This window comes from Microcaecilia unicolor, chromosome 11, assembly GCF_901765095.1.
Source record: "Microcaecilia unicolor chromosome 11, aMicUni1.1, whole genome shotgun sequence".
Classification (NCBI taxonomy): Eukaryota; Metazoa; Chordata; class Amphibia; order Gymnophiona; family Siphonopidae; genus Microcaecilia; species Microcaecilia unicolor.
This window is the reverse complement of record NC_044041.1, coordinates 107,176,963-107,196,270: the sequence shown is the minus strand read 5'-3', so window position 1 is coordinate 107,196,270 and position 19,308 is coordinate 107,176,963. Positions and strand designations below refer to the sequence as shown.

At 50.1% G+C, this 19,308-nt stretch overlaps 1 protein-coding gene across 2 annotated transcripts in view; it reads left to right on the top strand.

The window, feature by feature from the left end:
• The window catches only part of LMNB2 (lamin B2), a 250,862-nt gene that overhangs the window by 215,669 nt on the left and 15,885 nt on the right, over nt 1–19,308 (top strand). For both annotated transcript variants that reach the window (XM_030220310.1, XM_030220309.1), the window contains one exon: nt 12,582–12,686. In XM_030220310.1, coding sequence (XP_030076170.1) covers nt 12,582–12,686 — 105 coding nt within the window. The remainder of the gene's footprint in view (nt 1–12,581; nt 12,687–19,308) is intronic.

Sequence of the window (19,308 nt, the reverse complement as noted above, 5' to 3'; positions counted from 1 at the left end):
AGGATTGTAGCTAAAAAAAGCACAAGGAGCCTTTAAGAATAAGAGGTGTTGGATAAATATTTTATTGAACAGACTCGACACGGTCCTTTTTTTTTTGTTTTTTTGCAAAACCGCCTGAGTCAAGGGTCTTGTGCAGAAACAATTGTTTCATTCATTCTTTCATTAGAGAAATACAAATTGACTTTGTAGACGACAGCAGTCTTCAACAGTGAAGACACCTTATAACCCTGCAGAACTAAAATATGCATTAAGAGCGCTTCCGTATAATGTAAACGATCCTCTCTCAGTAAACAGCCGCTATGGCAAAATTCATTCCTCAGCAATCCTCCAGACCGTTCGCTTGAGTTATGCACTCCTACCAGCAGAGGGAGACTGAGAACGCTAAAACGTCTTATACAAGTAGCCTGTGCAGACCTTCTACTAACCAGTATTTTCTCAGTCTCAGCAGAGGGTAGATGTGTGCAGCCTGTGTAGTGTATTCAGTCTGGTAGGCCCATTTGAGGTTTCCAGGTTGGGTTGTAAATGTTAGAGAACCCACACTTGGATTTCTATTACAGGGTGTAAGTCCTAAGGGGCTTCTTATTCCCTGTGGGGTGTCACACCCGGGTGGCCGGGTCCCTCCCTCTGTGCTCTTCCTCTGGAGGACTGCTTGACCTCGGCTACAGACCTCGTTCTGTACCCTTGAGGCGTTTAGTCATCAGCAACGATGTTTAAAAAAAATTAAGAAAATAAACGTTTTTAAAAGGCGGCTATTTTGGCCGTTCTTGTGGCAGTCCAGAGATAAAACGTCTTCGAGGGTGTTCTTGCCTTAGGCGGTTTTGCCTATTAGTCTGTTAGAGCACAAAGCAACTGTTTGTTTTTATTGTGTTCGCGGTCATTGTGTCTAAGCCGGCGAGGTGTCTGTTTTGCGCAAAGCGCGGCGTTGAAGTGAAAGGAGGCCAGTGTAAATTTTGTGGGGAGCCTACGTTGTTAGCGCTTTCCCATGAGTCGGCGGAGGTGTTGGGCGGCGATTTGAATGCACATTCCGGGCCGGCAACGGCGGGGCCGATTTTGGCTGTGAGTCCCGGGTCGGCCTCGACGGAGCCATTTTTGGCGGGAAGCATGGACCTTTTGGCTGCGCATTTCGTACCGGCGCTGGGTGACCCGTGTGTGGCGGGAAGCGCGCCTAGTTTAGCCGTGGATCCGCACGATGGACCTGCCGCCTTGGGAGCAAGGGGGGTCTGTCGTGGAGACTGCGGGAAGTGTTGTTGGGGCTTCAGCAGCGTCGGGGTGGGGGGGGGTCTGGCTTCCCCCCTGAGTTTGTTTGGTCTCTGTTTAATGCCTGGAGAGCTGGCCCCTCTCAGCCTGTTTGTTCCCCGGAGGCTACTAGCTCAGTGGGAGTTAAGGGTCCACGGGTGGGTATTTCGGAGCCTATGGAGATACTTTCTCTGCCTGGGTCGGAGGTTTGGAGTGACCCAGGAGAGGAGGATCTCTTAGATGAGTCTGAGGATCAGGATGGGCTAAGGCCTGGGGAAGATTCTTCAGTGGTTCACATTTTTCATAAGGAGGAGTTGTTAGAGCTCATTGATCAGGTGATCCCTACTTTGAAGTTTGCTCCGGTGGCCACTCCCTCTGCGGAGGGACCCCAGGTAGATCCCTTGGTTAAGGGGATTCGGAGAGCCTCCCGTTCCTTTTCCATGAATTCAGACATTAGAGACATGGTTTTTCAGGAATGGTCTGTGCCAGAGGCTGCTTGTAAGGTGTCTAGGGCTATGGCACGGCTGTATCCCTTGCCTCCGGAAGATTTGGCCCTGCTAAAACCACCTACTGTGGATGCGGTGGTTACGGCGGTTACTAAGGCTAGGGATCCTCAGGATAGGAAGCTAGAGTCCTTTCTGAAGCGCAGCTTTGATTTGTCGGCTTTGGCCTTGCAAGCCTCTGTGTGTGGGGGCTTGGTAACCAGAGCTTGTTTCCGTTGGGCGGAGAAGCTCTTGGATGGGCCTGCATTAGATAGGACTGGTTTGGTTCAGGACCTGACCAAATTGGAGATGGGGTCTTCGTTTTTGGCAGACACCCTTTATGATTTGCTAAGGGCTTCGGCTAAGACTATGGCTCTGGCGGTGACGGCTTGCAGGGCTCTTTGGCTTAGTGGCTGGGTGGCAGATGCGGCCTCTAAAGCAAAGTTGTGTTCTCTATCTTTCAAAGGTTCTATGTTGTTTGGAGGGGACTTGGATAAACTGATGAGTGATCTTGGGGATACCAAGGTCTCACGGTTGCCGGAGTTACGGCCTAAGGCGGCTAGTCGAGGTGGTTCGGCTAGAGGTCGGTTTAAGGACACGAGGCGGTACAGGCCGGGCAGATTTGTGTCTCCTTCTAAAAACCGGTTTTTCCAGTGGACGCAGTCCTTTCGAGGGGGTCATCGAGGAGGGGACTCCTCCAGAGGTGCCGGAAATGGTAATAAGTCCTCCTTATGAAGGTGTGAAGGTTGGGGCGCGACTTTGTCTCTTTTATCAGGGGTGGACCCAAATTACTTCAGATCAGTGGGTGCTGGAGGTCGTTCGCGATGGTTGTGCGCTCGAGTTCGAGCACCCGCTGCCTGATCTGTTTCTTCCCTCTCTTTGTCACTCTCGAGTCAAGTTAAAGGCTATTCAAGAGACGATGCTGCAGTCTCACAAACGTTCGACGTCTTTGGCCTATGTGCGTGTGTGGCGCATATTTGAAGATTGGTGTGGAGTCCGGGCGTGTGTCCCTTCGACAGCTTCTGTGTCGTGCATTTTAGATTTCTTGCAGGATGGTTTTGAGAAGGGCCTTTCATTGTCATCTTTGAAGGTGCAGCTGGCTGCTTTGGCGTGTTTTCGGGGTAAGGTGCAGGGCAGGTCGGTTGCGTCTTCCCCGGATGTGGTCCGTTTTTTGAGGGGGGTGAAGTTGCTTCGTCCTCCTCAGTGGCCGGTAGTTCCTCAGTGGGATCTTAATATCGTTCTTCACTCTTTGGCGGGTTCTCCTTTTGAGCCCTTGGAGTCTTGTTCGATAAAAGACCTTACTATGAAGGTGGTCTTTTTGGTAGCTATATCGTCGGCTCGCCGGATTTCGGAACTTCAGGCTCTTTCATGTAGGCCTCCGTTTCTGTGGTTTTCTAAGGAAAAGGTTTCACTGCGTCCAGTCCCTTTGTTTTTGCTTAAGGTGGTATCCTCCTTTCATGTCAATCAGGTGATTTCGTTGCCGGTCTTGGGGGACTGGACGGGGGATGCTTCTCAGCGTTGTTTGGCAAAATTGGATGTGCGCAGAGTGTTGAAGGTTTACTTGCGCAGGTCAGAGGAATTTAGGTCTTCGGACAGTCCTTCATGGGGGGCCCAAGAAGGGGAGCGGCTGCTTCTAAGGCATCTATAGCTCGGTGGTTGAAAGATGCCATCTCTTCGGCTTACATATTGCATGGCCGTACGGTGCCGGTGGGGCTCAAGGCACATTCCACTAGGGGGGATGTCTGCTTCTTGGGCAGAGAGTAGTTTTGTTCCACCGGTGGACATTTGTAGAGCGGCGGTGTGGTCCTCCCTGCATTCTTTTGTCAAACATTACAGAGTGGATGTACAGGCAAGGGAGGATGCCAGTTTTGGAGCTGCAGTCCTGTCCTCTGGGTTCGCAGGTCCCACCCTTTAGATGTGTTTACTGCTTTGGTACGTCCCAAGCGTCTTGAACGGTCTGGAGGATTGCTGAGGAAGGTGAAATTAGGCCTTACCTGCTAATTTTATTTCCTCTAGATCCTCCAGACCGTTCAAGAGCCCACCTAGTGTATCGGACAGTTCAGTATGATAATTTCTTTAGACTTCAGTTGCTGATGTTTCTAGTAGCTCCTGTGATTTGGGTCCTGGAGTTTTACTAAGGTCAGTTTGTGGTACCGTTGGTGCCCATCTGCAGTTGAATTCCCTCGTCTTAAGGGGAGGAGATCTGAGTGTGAATTCAGTGGTTTTGTTTAGGTGGAGGTGTTTTGTTCCTCTGCTTTGTTACTGTTTTACTGGTTAGTAGAAGGTCTGCACAGGCTACTTGTATAAGAGGTTTTAGTGTTCTCAGTCTCCCTCTGCTGGTAGGAGTGCATAACCCAAGCGTCTTGAACAGTCTGGAGGATCTAGAGGAAAGAAAATTAGCAGGTAAGGCCTAATTTCACCTTACATTATGCTGTTAGTTCCATGGTGGTTATAGGTGTCTTCACTGTTGAAGATTGATGTCTACAGAGTCAGATTCTATCTCCCTAACAAATGAATATTTGTTTCTGCACAAGACCCCCAACATAGGCGATTGGTGGCCCAACTTTTTGAGGAGGCTAAAGGGGTCAGGGTTATGGGTGGGGCCAGGGGTGGAGCTTACATCCATAATTGTCTGACAACACACAGAAAAAAATAACGTCACAATAAAAGTCACAATACCTTTTAAATTTAGATATTAGATATGTACCACATGTCAAAGAATAAAGTGGTTGCTCAACTGCAAAACACTATGCACAAATTTGTGCAAAAACACACTCAGAACCTTACTGTACTATAAATATTACACTGGGCAGACCATAATACACCAATATACCACCCATATGGAAAATGCAGACCGTCAACAATATGAAACAAGGGATCACAATTCTCATGTAGAGCCACAAAATGCCCTTTTAGGGTGGATAGTGTTCACAATGAGCTCTTTTTATTAACGACCATATGTAGATCATTCAAGAGGTAGTGTGTCATGATTTCGGCTCTACACCCTTTCTGATGTTTTGGTGCCACCTCAGTAAGGCCAACACACAATCTCTCCACTGCAAAACACTAAACACAAACTTGTGGAAAAACACACTCATCACCTTACCAAACCATAACAACGCTAATTCCAAAGACAGGACAAGCTACAACCTGATGCGTGGAAAGGCAGCACTGTAATTACACCGGGCTCTAAAACACCAGTACACTACCTAGTGAAAAAAAAAAAACAAAACAAAAAGGGCTGCAACTTCTGCACACTAGCAGAACACTGCAGCTTGATCACACATGAAAAACACATGACACAACAGATTTGACACAAGGAACTAGAAATAAAAAATTGTATTGCTTTGAAAATTGTATTGCTCTGGCACCCTCCTGTCTCCATGTATATCTCCCTGTCTCTCACCTATTCATCTCCATCCTGTTAGACTTTCATGCTTTGATGTTTCTCTCATATATACTGTCATCTACCAACATTTGCTTATTTCCGATCTGACGAAGATCAACCTTCGAAAGCTAATCAAGAAATGTATTAAGTTATGTCCAATAAAAAAGGTATCATCTTATTTTTCTTTTCCATGTTTTATTTTGTTTTATTTCTATAGATTACTTTTAAATTCTGAATAAAATACTTTTTTCTATCTTTGTTGCCTGATCATTTCATTTTTCTATTCGCTTTGGTCCCAGTTTCTTCTGTTTTATGCAGTGTCTTCTTTCCATTTGACATTTTTTCTCTCACCATGTCCACCATCCTCCTGTGTCCTTACGCGTCCTGTCTACCATTTGTAGCCCTGTCCCTGTCCTTCCTCCAGTTTCAGCATCTGCCCTCAAAGTGTTCCGATCTAGCCCTTAAATTCAGCAATTTCCTTCCATCCATAGCCGGCATTTCTCCTCCCTCCCCTCCATCCATGTGCATCTACTTCCTCTGTCTTCTCTCCCCTCCATCCATGTCCAGCATTTCTCCTCTCTCCCTCCCCTCCATCCATGTGCATCTCCTTTCTGATTTCCGTCTCCTCCATCCATCCATGTCCATTCTCCCCTGCCCTCTCCTCCATCCACCCATATCCAGCAAATTTCCTCTCTCCCCTGCTCCCTCCATTCATCCATCCATGTCCAGCAATTCTGCTCTCTCCCCTGCTCCCTCCGTTCATCCATCCATGTCCAGCAATTCTGCTCTCTCCCCTGCTCCCTCCGTTCATCCATCCATGTCCAGCAATTCTGCTCTCTCCCCTGCTCCCTCCGTTCATCCATCCATGTCCAGCAATTCTGCTCTCTCCCCTGCTCCCTCCGTTCATCCATCCATGTCCAGCAATTCTGCTCTCTCCCCTGCTCCCTCCGTTCATCCATCCATGTCCAGCAACCTGCTCTCTCCCCTGCCCTCTCCTCCATCCATCCATGTCCAGCAACCTCCATTCTTCCCTGCCCTCTCCTCCATCCACTCATGTCCAGCAAATTTCCTCTTTCCGCTGCCCCTATTCATCCATCCATGTCCAGCAATTCTCCTCTCCTCTGCCCTCCCTCCATCCATCCATGTCCAGCAACTCTCCATTCCTCCTCAACTCTCCAGACCGGTCAAGACGCTTGGGTTATGCTCGCCTACCAGCAGAGGGAGACTGAGAACACTAACTTCAAACTATGTACATATAACCTGTGCCTAGCCTTCTGTCATCAGTATTTTCTCAGTCTCAGCAGAGGGGTAGACAGGCAACCTGTGCAGCTTGTCCGGTCTGGTAGGATTCAGAGATTATTCAGGTGTTTCTTTGATCTGTTTTTAGCTTTCATCCCTGTGCCTGGAAGACTTTAGTGTGCTGGGGGTTGGTGGGTCCGGTGGGGCCTGCCATTGTCCCCTTTGGGGTGTCACACCCGGGTGGCCGGGTCCCTCTCCCTAACTGGCTCTCCCGTTTGGGCAGCTTTGTGCCTCGGCTGCAGTTCTGTGCTGCAGCCTTGAGTGCCGTATAGTTTAGCAGCAGCAGGGCTCAATTTCAGCAATAAAGTTTGTTAAAAGAAAAAAAAAAAAAAAGAGAATCTAAGTTCTTACAGAGCAAAGGCCCAGATGGTGTTGAGAGCTGAGTGAGCTGCACTCCGGGGTTCCGGAGCTGTTCAGCTGTTTTGGGGCGCTGCTTCTTAAGGCTTCGGGTGATTGAGTTTTTGGGCTGTCAGCTGTTAGTTTGGCGCGTGATGTCGGGAAAGCCGCTACGATGCAGATCTTGTGCGCGCCGGGGGGTTGACGTGGTTGGCGGTTCCTGCTGCTTTTGTGGCGAACCGAAGTCGTCTTCCTCCGCTCCGCCGGTGCTAGCGGCGGAGGTACCCGCGTCTGGCCCTCCAGAGCCGGCAGCGTCTCAGTGTGGCAGCGCGGCGGCGGTCCCGATTTTGGCGGGAACCGCCGCCATTTTGGAATCGGCACCTCAAGGCCCGGAGTTGGTCGGAGGACCTATGGGCAGTCAATTGTCAGGTTTTTCTGGGGGGGGGGGGGGGGGGCGTTCCTGGTCGGATGGGTTTCCTGCCGGATTTCATTTGGAGTTTATTCCAGGCCTGGCAGGCAGGGCCGACGCGAGCGGAGCCCCCTAGTCTTGGAACGGGGGGGGGGGGGGGGGGGCTAGTGTGAAGAGACCACGTGTAGAGTGGTCGGAGGACTTGGACAGTTTTTCCCCTCTGGAGTCAGAGGGCGATTTTAGTCCCCTGGAGGAGGAGGAGGGGCCGTTGGCTGGTTATGAGAAGGAGATTGCTGTGCCTGGGGAGGACCCTTCGGTAGTCCGCATTTTTCACCGGGATGAGTTGACGGAACTGATTGAGCAGGTGTCGTCGACTCTCAAGTTTGAGGCGTCGGCTCCAGTGACAGCCGGGACGCAGGATCCATTGGTTAAGGGGATCCGGCAGGTTTCGCGTACATTTCCTATGAACGCGGATCTGTGGGAAATGATTACCCAGGAGTGGCGTTCGCCAGAAGATCAGTGTAAGGTGGCTCAAGCCTTGGCTAAGTTGTACCCGCTCCCGCAGGAGGATAGAGATTGCCTCCGACCGTGGATGCCGTGGTGACGGCTGTGACTAAGGCTACGGCTATTCCTGTGGATGGAGGGGCCGCGTTGCAGGACCCGCAGGACAGGAAATTGGAGACGTTTCTCAAGCGGAGTTTTGATTTGTCTGCCTTGGCGCTGCAGGCGTCGGTTTGTGGAGTTCTGGTGGCCCGGGCGTGTTTTCGCTGGGCGGCTGTTGGATAGCCCGCCGACGGATAGGGCTTCTTTGGTTCAAGATTTGGCAAAGTTGGAGATGGGGTCGTCCTTCATGGCTGATGCGCTGTACGATTTGTTACGGTCTTTGGCTAAGAACATGACCCTGGCGGTGGCTGCTCGTCGGGCCCTGTGGTTGTGGGGCTGGATGGCTGATGCTGCTTCTAAGGCAAAGCTGTGTTCGCTGCCGTTTAAAGGTTCTTTGCTTTTTGGGGAAGAGTTGGATAAGTTGGTGAGGGGTCTTGGTGATGCTAAGGTTCCTCGTCTTCCGGAGCTTCGCCCTAAGGCTGCTAGGGGGTCCGCGGTGCGCGGTCGGTTTCAGGAAGCTCGAAGATATCGGCCTGGCAGGTCCTCTGGGGGGACTAGGGGTCGGTTTTTCCAAAGAACTCAGTCCTTTCGAGGTGGTTGCCGTGGAGGGCGCGGTTCCGCTTCGGGAACGACCAGAGTGTCCCGTCCTTCGCAGTGATGGTTTAGGGACCCAACCTCTGGTTCGCGTGGGGGCTCGTTTGCGCTTGTTTTACCAGAGGTGGGTCCAGATCACCTCAGATCAGTGGGTGCTGCAGATTGTGCGAGACGGCTACGCGTTAGAGTTCGACGGTCCTCTGCCCGATTTCTTTCTCGTGTCTCCTTGTCATTCCAGGCGCAAGGCGAGAGCAGTGCGGGAGACTCTGGCGCGTCTGGTCGATTTAGGAGCAGTGGTTCCGGTTCCTTCAAAAGAGCGAGGAACGGGTTGGTATTCCATTTACTTCGTGGTCCCCAAAAAGGAGGATTCCTTTCGGCCCATTTTGGACCTCAAGAGGGTCAATGCAGCTCTGAAGGTTCCTTCCTTTCGAATGGAGACGTTACGCTCGGTCATTGTAGCGGTTCAGGAAGGAGAGTTTCTAACGTCTTTAGATCTGACGGAGGCTTATTTGCACATTCCCATCTTAGAGGCACACCAGCGGTTTCTTCGTTTTGTGGTGTTGGGGAGGCCTGGCAACGGCGCCCCACACTTTTTCCAAGATCATGGTAGTGGTGGCGGCTGCGCTGCGTTTGCAGGGCATTTTGGTCCATCCGTATCTCGCCGACTGGTTGATCTGAGCCAAATCAAAGTCAGAGAGCGAGGACGTCACCGGCCGGGTGGTGTCCTTTCTGCAGTCTCTCGGATGGGTTGTCAATCTGGCCAAGAGTCACCTCGTTCCATCGCAGTCCCTAGAATATTTGGGAGTACGTTTCGACACGAAGAAAGGCCGAGTGTTTTTGACAGCTCCCCGCATTTCCAAGCTACAGTCTCAGATCCGGCACCTCCGAGCTCAGAGGACGCCGGTGGCGCGGGAGTATCTTCAGGTGCTGGGTCTGATGGCGGCATCAATAGAGGTGGTGCCCTGGGCCAGGGCCCACATGAGACCATTGCAGGTAGCGTTGTTGTCTCGCTGGTCTCCTCAGTTTCAGAGTTTGGAGGAGAGGCTCTCGCTGCCGGAGGTGGCTCGGTGCAGTCTTCGCTGGTGGCTCCACTCTCCGAATCTAGTGAAGGGCATGCCGTTGGACACTCCAGATTGGGTGGTGCTGACCACGGATGCGAGTCTGTCAGGATGGGGGGGCTCATTGTCTGGGTCAGGTGGCCCAAGGACGTTGGAGGAGGCGAGTTGGTCCATCAATCGCCTGGAGACGCGAGCTATTCGGTTGGCTCTTCGGGCCTTTCAGAGTCTTCTGGACGGCAAGGCAGTCAGGGTTCTGTCAGACAATGCCACGGCCGTCGCTTATGTAAATCGACAGGGGGGAACGAAGAGTCCCGGGCTAGTTGTAGAGGCGGCTGAGTTGCTGTCCTGGGCAGAAGTTCATCTGCAGAGTCTATCGGCGGGACACGTGGCAGGGGTGGACAACGTGAGTGCGGATTATCTGAGCAGACACACGTTGGATCCCGGAGAGTGGGCTCTCCATTCCTCCGTTTTCGAGCGGATAGTGTTGCAGTGGGGTCGGCCAGTGTTGGATCTTATGGCGTCGGCCGACAATGCGCAGGTCTCTCGGTTCTTCAGTCGTCGAAGGGACGCTCGAGCCGAGGGTATCGACGCGTTGGTGCTTCCGTGGCCAACTCAGCAGTTGCTCTACGTGTTTCCGCCGTGGCCGCTGGTGGGCCGCATGGTGCAGCGGATCGGTTGTCACTCGGGGTTAGTGGTTCTGATAGCGCCCAATTGGCCCCGGCGTCCGTGGTACGGAGATCTGATGCGGTTGCTGGTGCAGGATCCGATTCCCTTGGGGCCTCGGGTGCGACTGGTTCAGGGGCCGATAGAGATGGCAGATCCCTCTCCGTTCTTGCTTACGGCTTGGCTCTTGAGAGGCACCGGTTGAGAAAGAAAGGGTTTTTGCCCAGGGTGGTTGATACGATGTTGAGGTCTCGCAAGAGGTCTACTTCTTTGGCGTATGTGCGGGTGTGGCGCATCTTCGAGAATTGGTGTCAAGAGCGGGATTATGTCCCTTTGCGTGCTTCGGTGGTGGAAGTTTTAGATTTTCTGCAGGATGGTTTGGAGTGGGGGCTGTCGCTCTCTTCCCTGAAAGTGCAGGTTTCGGCCTTGTGTTGTTTTAGAGGTAAGATTCGGGGAGTTTCCTTGGCGGCTTCTCCTGATGTGGGGCGGTTCCTGAAGGCAGTGAAGTTGATTCGGCCGCCTCGTCGTCCGTTGGTTCCGCCTTGGGATTTAAATTTGGTCCTGGAGGCGTTGGTGGCACCTCCGTTTGAACCCTTGGCATCCATTACATGTAAGGATCTTACTTTGAAGGCGGTTTTTCTGGTGGCTATTTCTTCGGCGCGTAGGATTTCAGAGCTTCAGGCTCTGTCTTGCAGGGAGCCTTTTCTGTCATTTGCTAAGGAGAAAGTGACTTTACGGACGGTTCCTTCCTTTGTGCCTAAGGTGGTGTCTGCTTTTCATGTCAACCAGGTGATTTCATTGCCTGTGTTGGGGGATCACGCTGGGGATCTTACACAACGTCGGCTGGCTAAGTTGGATGTACGGCGCGTGTTACGGTCTTATTTGCGCAGAACGCAGGATTTTCGAGCATCGGATAGGTTGTTTGTGTTGTTTGGAGGTCCCAAAAAAGGGGCAGCAGCTTCCAAGGCTACTCTGGCTAGGTGGTTGAAGGAGACTATTGCTTCGGCGTACTTGTTGAAACGCCGTGCCGTGCCCTCGGTGCTTAAGGCTCATTCTACTCGGGGGGTAGCTGCTTCTTGGGCGGAAAGTAGTTTTATTCCTCCGCAGGATATTTGTAAGGCAGCGGCGTGGTCTTCCATCCATTCCTTTGTGAAGCATTACAGACTTGATGTTCAGGCAAAAGAGGATGCTCGGTTTGGAGCGGCGGTGTTGTCTTCTTCTTTTCGAGGATCCCACCCTTAAGTTTCTACTGCTTTGGTACTTCCCAAGCGTCTTGACCGGTCTGGAGGGTTGAGGAGGAAGGTGAAATTAGGCCTTACCTGCTTATTTTCTTTCCTCTAGACCCTCCAGACCGGTCAAGAGCCCGCCCTGTGGATTATCAGAAGTGATTTTGAGCCGTGTTCTGCTATGACTATTCTTTCAAGTTTAGTGTGGTCGGAGAGAATTTCTTTGACTATATGACACTACAGAGCGGGACGTTTTGACGTTCCGTCTGTGGAGGCACACTGTTGGTGTTTGACTAGTGGTTTTCCAGGTACAGGGGTTGTTTTATCGTTTTCAGGTTTTTGGTTTCTGCTTTGCTAAGTGTATACTGATGACAGAAGGCTAGGCACAGGTTATATATACATAGTTTGAAGTTAGTGTTCTCAGTCTCCCTCTGCTGGTAGGCGAGCATAACCCAAGCGTCTTGACCGGTCTGGAGGGTCTAGAGGAAAGAAAATTAGCAGGTAAGGCCTAATTTCACCTTCTCCCCTGCCCCCTCCATCCACCATGTCCAGCAATTCTCCTCTCTCCCCTGCCCTCCCCTCCTCTCCTGTCTAGCAATCTCTTCTCTCCCCCTTCCCTCCCATCCCATCCATGTCCACCGATTCTCCATGCCCTCCCTAAGCTCCCCGACAGCCCTCCTCTCTGTTCCTTCCTGCCCCCCCTCCCCGCGCGAAGGCAAGAAGGAACGGAGAGCCGTGATTATAGGTTGACGAAGTGAGGAGCCGGCGCCACGAGTGGGGGGGGGGGGGGTGGACGCCGGCGAGGAGAGGAAGATACAATTTTGTTCCATCCAGTCTTCGAGGAGGAGGCAGCCAGGGAAGGTCACGGTTAAGCCTCCCCATGCCTCTTATACAGGGCGCCTATGACCCCCGAAGCAGGCAGTTTCTCCGAAACATGGACCATGTCGGGTATGTTCAATAACGTATTTATCTGATGCCCCCTATTCTTGAAGGCTCCTTGTACGTTTTTGGCTACTTTGATCTTTGCCAGTGTGTTTTGGATTCTCTCTTATTACATTCCTTCTACATGGATTGTGACATGGAGCTTAATCAAGAAAATGAAAAACAAAATTTGAGGAAAGATAATGTTGAGCTGAATAAGTATCCTAGTACCTACTGTGTTTAAATGGAACTTTCCTTGAGCTAGTACAGAAAAGAGCATGAGCAAAATCTCATTTCCTTTCTTTCTTAAACTCCTGTGAAAGAGGCCGCATGTGTTAAGAAGCTTTTTTTTCCCCCTTAATACAGGAAGTGGCTGTAAGGAGTGTTACCAAATCTGGCATGGCAATTATGAACGGAGAGGAGGATGAAGAGGAAGCTGACTTTGGAGATGAAGACCTCTTCCATCAGCAGGTAATGTAATGTCTCAGTACAAGTTCCAGTCAAACAAGCCCAGAGACCCTAGGGGTGTTTGTACTGCTAAAAAGTTTCACCTAGCCCCTGGATGTCATTGAACTAAATAATGAGATTATAGTACCTCTGTGTAGATCTCTAAGACCTCATTTAATACTGTGTATAATTTTGGAGACTGCATCTTCAAAAAGATATAAGCGGGATGGAGTCATTCCAGAGTGTGACTTTTAAAATAGCAGTCTTTGTCATAAAGCATGTAGGGACAGATTTAAGGATCTCAATATGCATACTTTGGTGGGGGGGGGGGGGGGGGGGAGGCAGGAGAGAGGAGATACAATGTAGACATTTAAATACTTCCATGGCATAAATGTACAGGAGGCATGCTTCTTTCAATTGAAGGGAAGCTTTTAATGAGGTGGCATAAGATAAGGGGGTAGTCCTAAGAAAATACTTTGTTACGGAAAGAGTGGTGGATGCATGGAAAAAACCCCACCCCAGTGAAGGTGGAGATGAGGACTCTATGTGAATTTAAGAAAGTGTGGGGAAAGCACAGAGGATCTCTAAAGGAGAGGAAAGGACAGAGGAGATTAGTACTTGGTATGGATAGAAACATGACGGCAGATAAGGGCCAAATGGCCCATCCAGTCTGCCCATCCTAAGTAACCGCTAACTCCTCCTTTTCCTAAGGAATCCCATGTTCCTATCCCACGCTTTCTTAAATTCCAACACAGCTGTTGTCTCCACAACCTCCACCGGGAGGCCTTTCCACGCATCCACCACCCTTTCCATGAAAAAGTATTTTCTCAGATTCCTCCTAAACCTATTTCCACGTAACCTCATCCTATGCCCTCTCATTCTAGAGATTTCCTTCATTTGAAAAAGGTTCACCTCCTGTACATTAACGCCACTGACTATTTAAACACCTGTATCATATCCTCTCTCTCCTGCTTCTCTTCCAGCATATACATGTTGAGTTTCATAAGCCTGTCCCCTATACGTTGTATGACAGACCGCTAACTAATTATGTAGCCACCCTCTGGACTGACCATCCTGTTTTTTGTGTAGGTGCTGTCTCCAGACTAAGTACTCTAAATGGGACCTCACCAGAGACTTACACAAGGGCACTATCGCCTCTTTTTTCGTGCTGGTCATCCCTCTCCTTATGCACCCAAGCATCCTTCTGGCTTTGGCTATCGCCTTTTCCACCTGTTTGGCCACCTTAAGATCATCAGACACAATCACCACCAAGTCCTGCTCTTATTTCGTACACACAAGCACTTCACCCCCTAAACTGTACCATTCCCTTGGATTCTTGTAACCCAAGTGCATGACCCTGCATTTGTTAGCATTAAATCTTTTTGGACCATTCTTCAAGCTTTGCTAGATCCTTTCTCACGTCGTCCATACCCTCAGGGGTGTCCACCCTATTACAGAGTTTGGTATCATCCGTAAAGAGACAAGCCTTACCAGACAGTCTTTACGCAGTATCACTTACAAAGTTGTTAAAAAGAGCCAGCCCAAGGACTGATCCCTGTGATATACCACTGATAACATCCTTTTCCTTGGAGCAAGCTCCATTTACCACTGCCTTCTGTCTCCTTCCATTTAACGAGTTCTTAACCAAGTCAGTCACTTCAGGTCCCATACCAAGTTTATTTATCAGCCGCTTATGCTGAACCATGTCAAAGGCTTTGCTAAAATCCAAGTACATAACATCTAGCGACCCTCCCTCGTCCAGCTGTTTGGTCACCCAGTCAGAGAAGTCTATCAGATTTGTCTTACAAGACCTGCCCCTAGTGAAACCATGCTGCTTCGGGTCCTGCAGTCCATTTGATTCAAGAAATCTCACAATCGTCTGCTTTAGAAGTGTTTCCATTAGTTTACTCACCACTGAGGTCATACTGACCGGTCTGTAACTTGCAACTTCCTCCTTGCTTCCACTCTTGTGCAGAGGGATCACAGCCACCCTTCTCCAGTCCTCTGGGATCACTCCAGACTCTTAAGTAAGCATTGAAGAGGTCAGACTCTTAAGGAAGCATTGAAGAGGTCAGACTCTTAAGGAAGCATTGAAGAGGTCAGGCAGCGGAGCCACCCAGAACTTCTATAATTTTCTTGAGTACTCTCGGATATATCACATCAGGCCCCATCGCTTTGTCTGCTTTTAGTTTAGCTAGCTCTTCATGAACAGTCTTCTGAAAATTGGTCCTGGTCTACCATACATCCATCCCCATTAGGATTTATCTGAGGTCTTGCCCCCAGCCTTTCATCTGTGAACACAGAAAAGAAGTAATTGTTTAGCAGTTCAGCTTTATCCTTATTAGCTTCTACATATTCCTGCCCCTCAACTTTGAGCCTCATAATTCTGTTGTGGCACTTCTTCCTGTCGTATATCTTAAAAAAAAAAAAAATCTTGTTGCCCAGTTTTACCGTATTGACTGTCTTTTTCCTCCATTTCCCTCTTTGCTTTCCAGATAGCTTTTCCAGCTGCTCTTAGCTTTTACAGGTATTTTTTGCCTGTGTTCCTCGTTCTGCGATATCTTGAAATGTATGAAGACTACCCTTTTTCCCTTATCTTTTTAGCTATTATGTTTGAAAACCAGAGTGGCCTTCTTTTCCTCTTTTATGTAATTTTCTAACATAAAGGTTTGTCGCCTTTAAAATAGTAACAAAGACCTGCACGGTCCACCCAGTCTGCCCAACAAGATAAACTCACATGTGCCATTTTTTGTGTATACCTTACCTTGATTTGTACCTGTCTTTTTCAGGGCACAGACCAGCACTATCCCCGCCTCCCAACCACCAGCCCCGCCTCCCACCACCGGCTCTGGCACAGACCGTATAAGTCTGCCCAGCACTATCCCCACCTCCCAACCACCAGCCCCGCCTCCCACCACCGGCTAAGCTTCTGGGGATCCCTTCCTTCTGAACAGGATTCCTTTATGTTTATCCCACGCATGTTTGAATTCTGTTACTGTTTTCCTCTCCACCACCTCCCGCGGGAGGGCATTCCAAGCATCCACCACTCTCTCTTCTGACATTTTTCTTGCCCCCCATCAATCTCATTTCATGTCCTCTCGTTCTACCGCCTTCCCCTCTCCGGAAAAGGTTCATTTGCGGATTAATACCTTTCAAATATTTGAACGTCTGTATCATATCAACCCTGTTTCTCCTTTCCTCCAGGGTATACATGTTCAGGTCAGCAAGTCTCTCCTCATACGTCTTGCAACGCAAATCCCATACCATTCTCATAGCTTTTCTTTGCACAGCTTCCATTTTTTTAACATCCTTCACAAGGTACGGCCTCCAAAACTGAACACAATACTCCAGGTGGGGCCTCACCAACGTCTTATACAGGGGTATTAAAACCTCTTTTCTTCTGCTGGTCACACCTCTCTCTATACAGCCTAGCAACCTTCTAGCTACAGCCACCGCCTTGTCACACTGTTTCGTCGCCTTCAAAAATAGCTCCTTTCAGTTTCACTTACTGATGTTCTACTTCCTTCAGCTGTTCCCATCCAACTAACTCTTCCTTGAGAAATTCCTCCATCTCAGCAAAGTTAGTCCTTTTAAAATCTAAGACCTTCAATCTTGAATAAGCGTTCTCCTATGTCTTAATATTGAACTACACCATTCGGTGATCACTAGATGCCCAATGATCCCCCACCATAACATCAGAAACATTCTCCCTCTTCGTAATTACCAGGTCTAGAATCGTTCCATCCCGTGTTGGTTCCATTACTCACTGCTGGAACAATTCTTCCTGTAGAGAATCCAAGATCCCTTTGCTTCTAGATGGCCCCACAGCAGGGACTCTCCAATTGACATCTGGTATATTGAAATCACCTATTAGTAGTACTTCCCTTTTCCTAGCTATCTTGTTAATGTCTTCAATTAAGTCTCTGTCCATTTCTTCTGACCTCGAAGAAGGCCTGTATATCACACCATTGTAAGTATATTTCTCCGAGGACAAGTAGGCTGCTTATTCTCACACGTGGGTCGACATCGACCACGTCGGCCCAGGAACCCACATTTTGCCATAGCAAAAGCAAAAATGTTTTTCTAGTCTTCTGGCGTGTATTCAGCGCGCACCGCACATGTGCGAACTGACTTTCCACCCGCTGTGAGAGCACGTACCTCAGTTTTCTTTTCCACGACGAGGTGCGGCAGGTTCCTCCTGTGCTCCTCATTAAGACCCGAGAAGAGTCTTTGTTTTTTCGATATTTTTGCTAGTTTTTTTGCCTCTGTATTGCTAGTTTCTTATTTAAAAAAAAAAGTTACGATCCTTTTAGTTTCTCCTTAGTTCTTTTTTTTTCCCATAATATTAAGTTTTCTTTGTTTTCCGATCGCGGTCGGGTTTCTCCTTTTTCTGCCCCCTTTTTCTTGGCACAGTCGAGTCTTTTGATTTCGTCGAGGCCGTTTTCCCTTCCATGTCATCGAGGACACCCAGCGGCTTCAAACGTTGTACTCGGTGCAGTCGCACCATCTCAGGTAGCGATACCCATTCCTGGTGTATCCAGTACCTTGGGCCCAACCACAGCCCAGCTGATTGTAGTCTGTGTCTTTGTGTAAAGAAACGGACCTAATTGCTCGAGAAGCCCAACGAGAGAAACTTTTTTGGGTCCGGTCCATCGACATCGGTACCGAGGTCTGCGGCATTGACATCGAGGGACGCATTGACGTCATGAGCAGAGGTAATGGCTGCTGAGAGACCAAGTCGTGCTGAGAGCAATGAGGTGTCGAGTGGGTCTCCACCTGTCTCGAGGCCTCCGCCCTGAGGAGACTTGAGGATTCCTCGTCGGTACCGAGGAGTCTCGGTGACAGGCATCGAGCAAAGGCAAAGAAGCACTGTCGCCGATCTCCTTCGATACAGTGCCGGGAGGTCCGGGGCGTCGAGGGATTTGGCACCTGAGAAGCATCGACGCCGAGAGGACCGCTCCCTCTCAATACAGGAGGTGCCGATGCACCGGTCTCTTAGCAGCCCGGCACCTGAGCCTCAGCAGATTCTGCCACCGGTTAATCCACCGACTCCTGAGCCTTCTCCGATGGTAGCTCTCGAGTGCATTTGGGCCCTGCTTCCAGAGCTTCTGGAAGGATACTGTGCCAGTCTGCTTCGGTGTCGGGGGTGCTTGAGCCTTCTGTGTCGTCTGCTGCAGTGGCATCTGGCCCTTCACCTGTAGTGAGGTCCCCATCCTTGGCACCGGTGTCGGCTGCCACCCAGGTCAACGCCCCTACGACGTTGGTGGAAGAAGTTTTGCCGCAGTCCATGTGTGCGTCAGCCTCTCGACATCGCCATCAAGGACGTCGTTCCTCGGCATCAAGGCAGGCTCAGTCTCAGAGTTCCCTAAGAGAAGTACTAGCCAGTACTGAAGAGGAGCGTTTGTGGGAGTCAGAAGGAGATTCCAGGTACTTTTCTTCCGATGAGTCGTATGGGATTCCCTCTGAACCTTCCCCTCCACCTGAAAGGAGCCTGTCTCCTCCTGAGAGTCTTTCCTTTACATCTTTTGTCTGGGAAATGGCTACGGCTATTCCATTCCCTGTGGAGGATGAGCCCAGGGCTGAGATGCTCGAGGTCCTGGACTATCCCTCTCCATCTAAGGAGGCTGTGTCAGCTCCTCTGCATAAGGTACTGAAGGAAGTCCTTATTGCAGATCTGGTCGTTACCCCTGTCTGGCCCTGTGATCCCAAAGAAAGCTTATTCCCAGTGTTGGATCCACAGTGAACCTGGGTTGATGAGGTCTCAGTTACCCCACAATTCCATGGTGGTGGACTCCGCCCCCAAGAGAGCCAAGAATACTAGAGACTATGCCTTGGCGCCCCCAGGCACAGAAGCTAGGACCTTGGATTCTTTTGGGAGGATGGCCGCTTTGCTTGCTGCCTATATTCAGTCCTACCAGCTCTTCACGAGTGTCCACTTGCGAAACTCGATGAGGCAGCTGTCTAGCTTGGTTGATGCCATCCCTCCGGAGCAGGTCGAGCCTTTTTGCCAGGTGGTCAGGCACCAGAAGGCATGTCGTAAATTTCTGGCCAGGGGCGCTTACTATTCTTTTGATTTGGCAGACTCCCATGGCTGCATGTCTCTGACCTGGATCATTTATTTTTTATTTATTTTTGTTACATTTGTACCCCGCGCTTTCACACTCATGGCAGGCTCAATGCGGCTTACATGGGGCAATGGAGGGTTAAGTGACTTGCCCAGAGTCACAAGGAGCTGCCTGTGCCTGAAGTGAGAATCAAACTCAGTTCCCCAGGACCAAAATCCACCACCATAACCACTAGGCCACTCCTCCACAACATTAACCTCCCTCCAACCGGCCCAGCAGCGGATGGCGGATGTACTTTGCCGGGGGGACAATCTTTTTGGTGAGAAAGTAGAGGATCTTGTTGACCAGATCAAGAAGCATAATGATGCTATGGATTCTGTCTCCCGCCAGGTGCCTTCTGCTACAACCTCCTCATGTAGGAGATATTTTGGAGGGAAGCGGAGTGCTCCCTATTCCTATGCTAGGCATAGGTACAATCCAGCTTCCTGACAGCCTACCCAGGCTCAGCCCCAGCACACTCGTTGTCAACAGCGTGCGCCTAAGTCCCCTGCTGCTCCCCAACAAAAGCAAAGGTCGAGCTT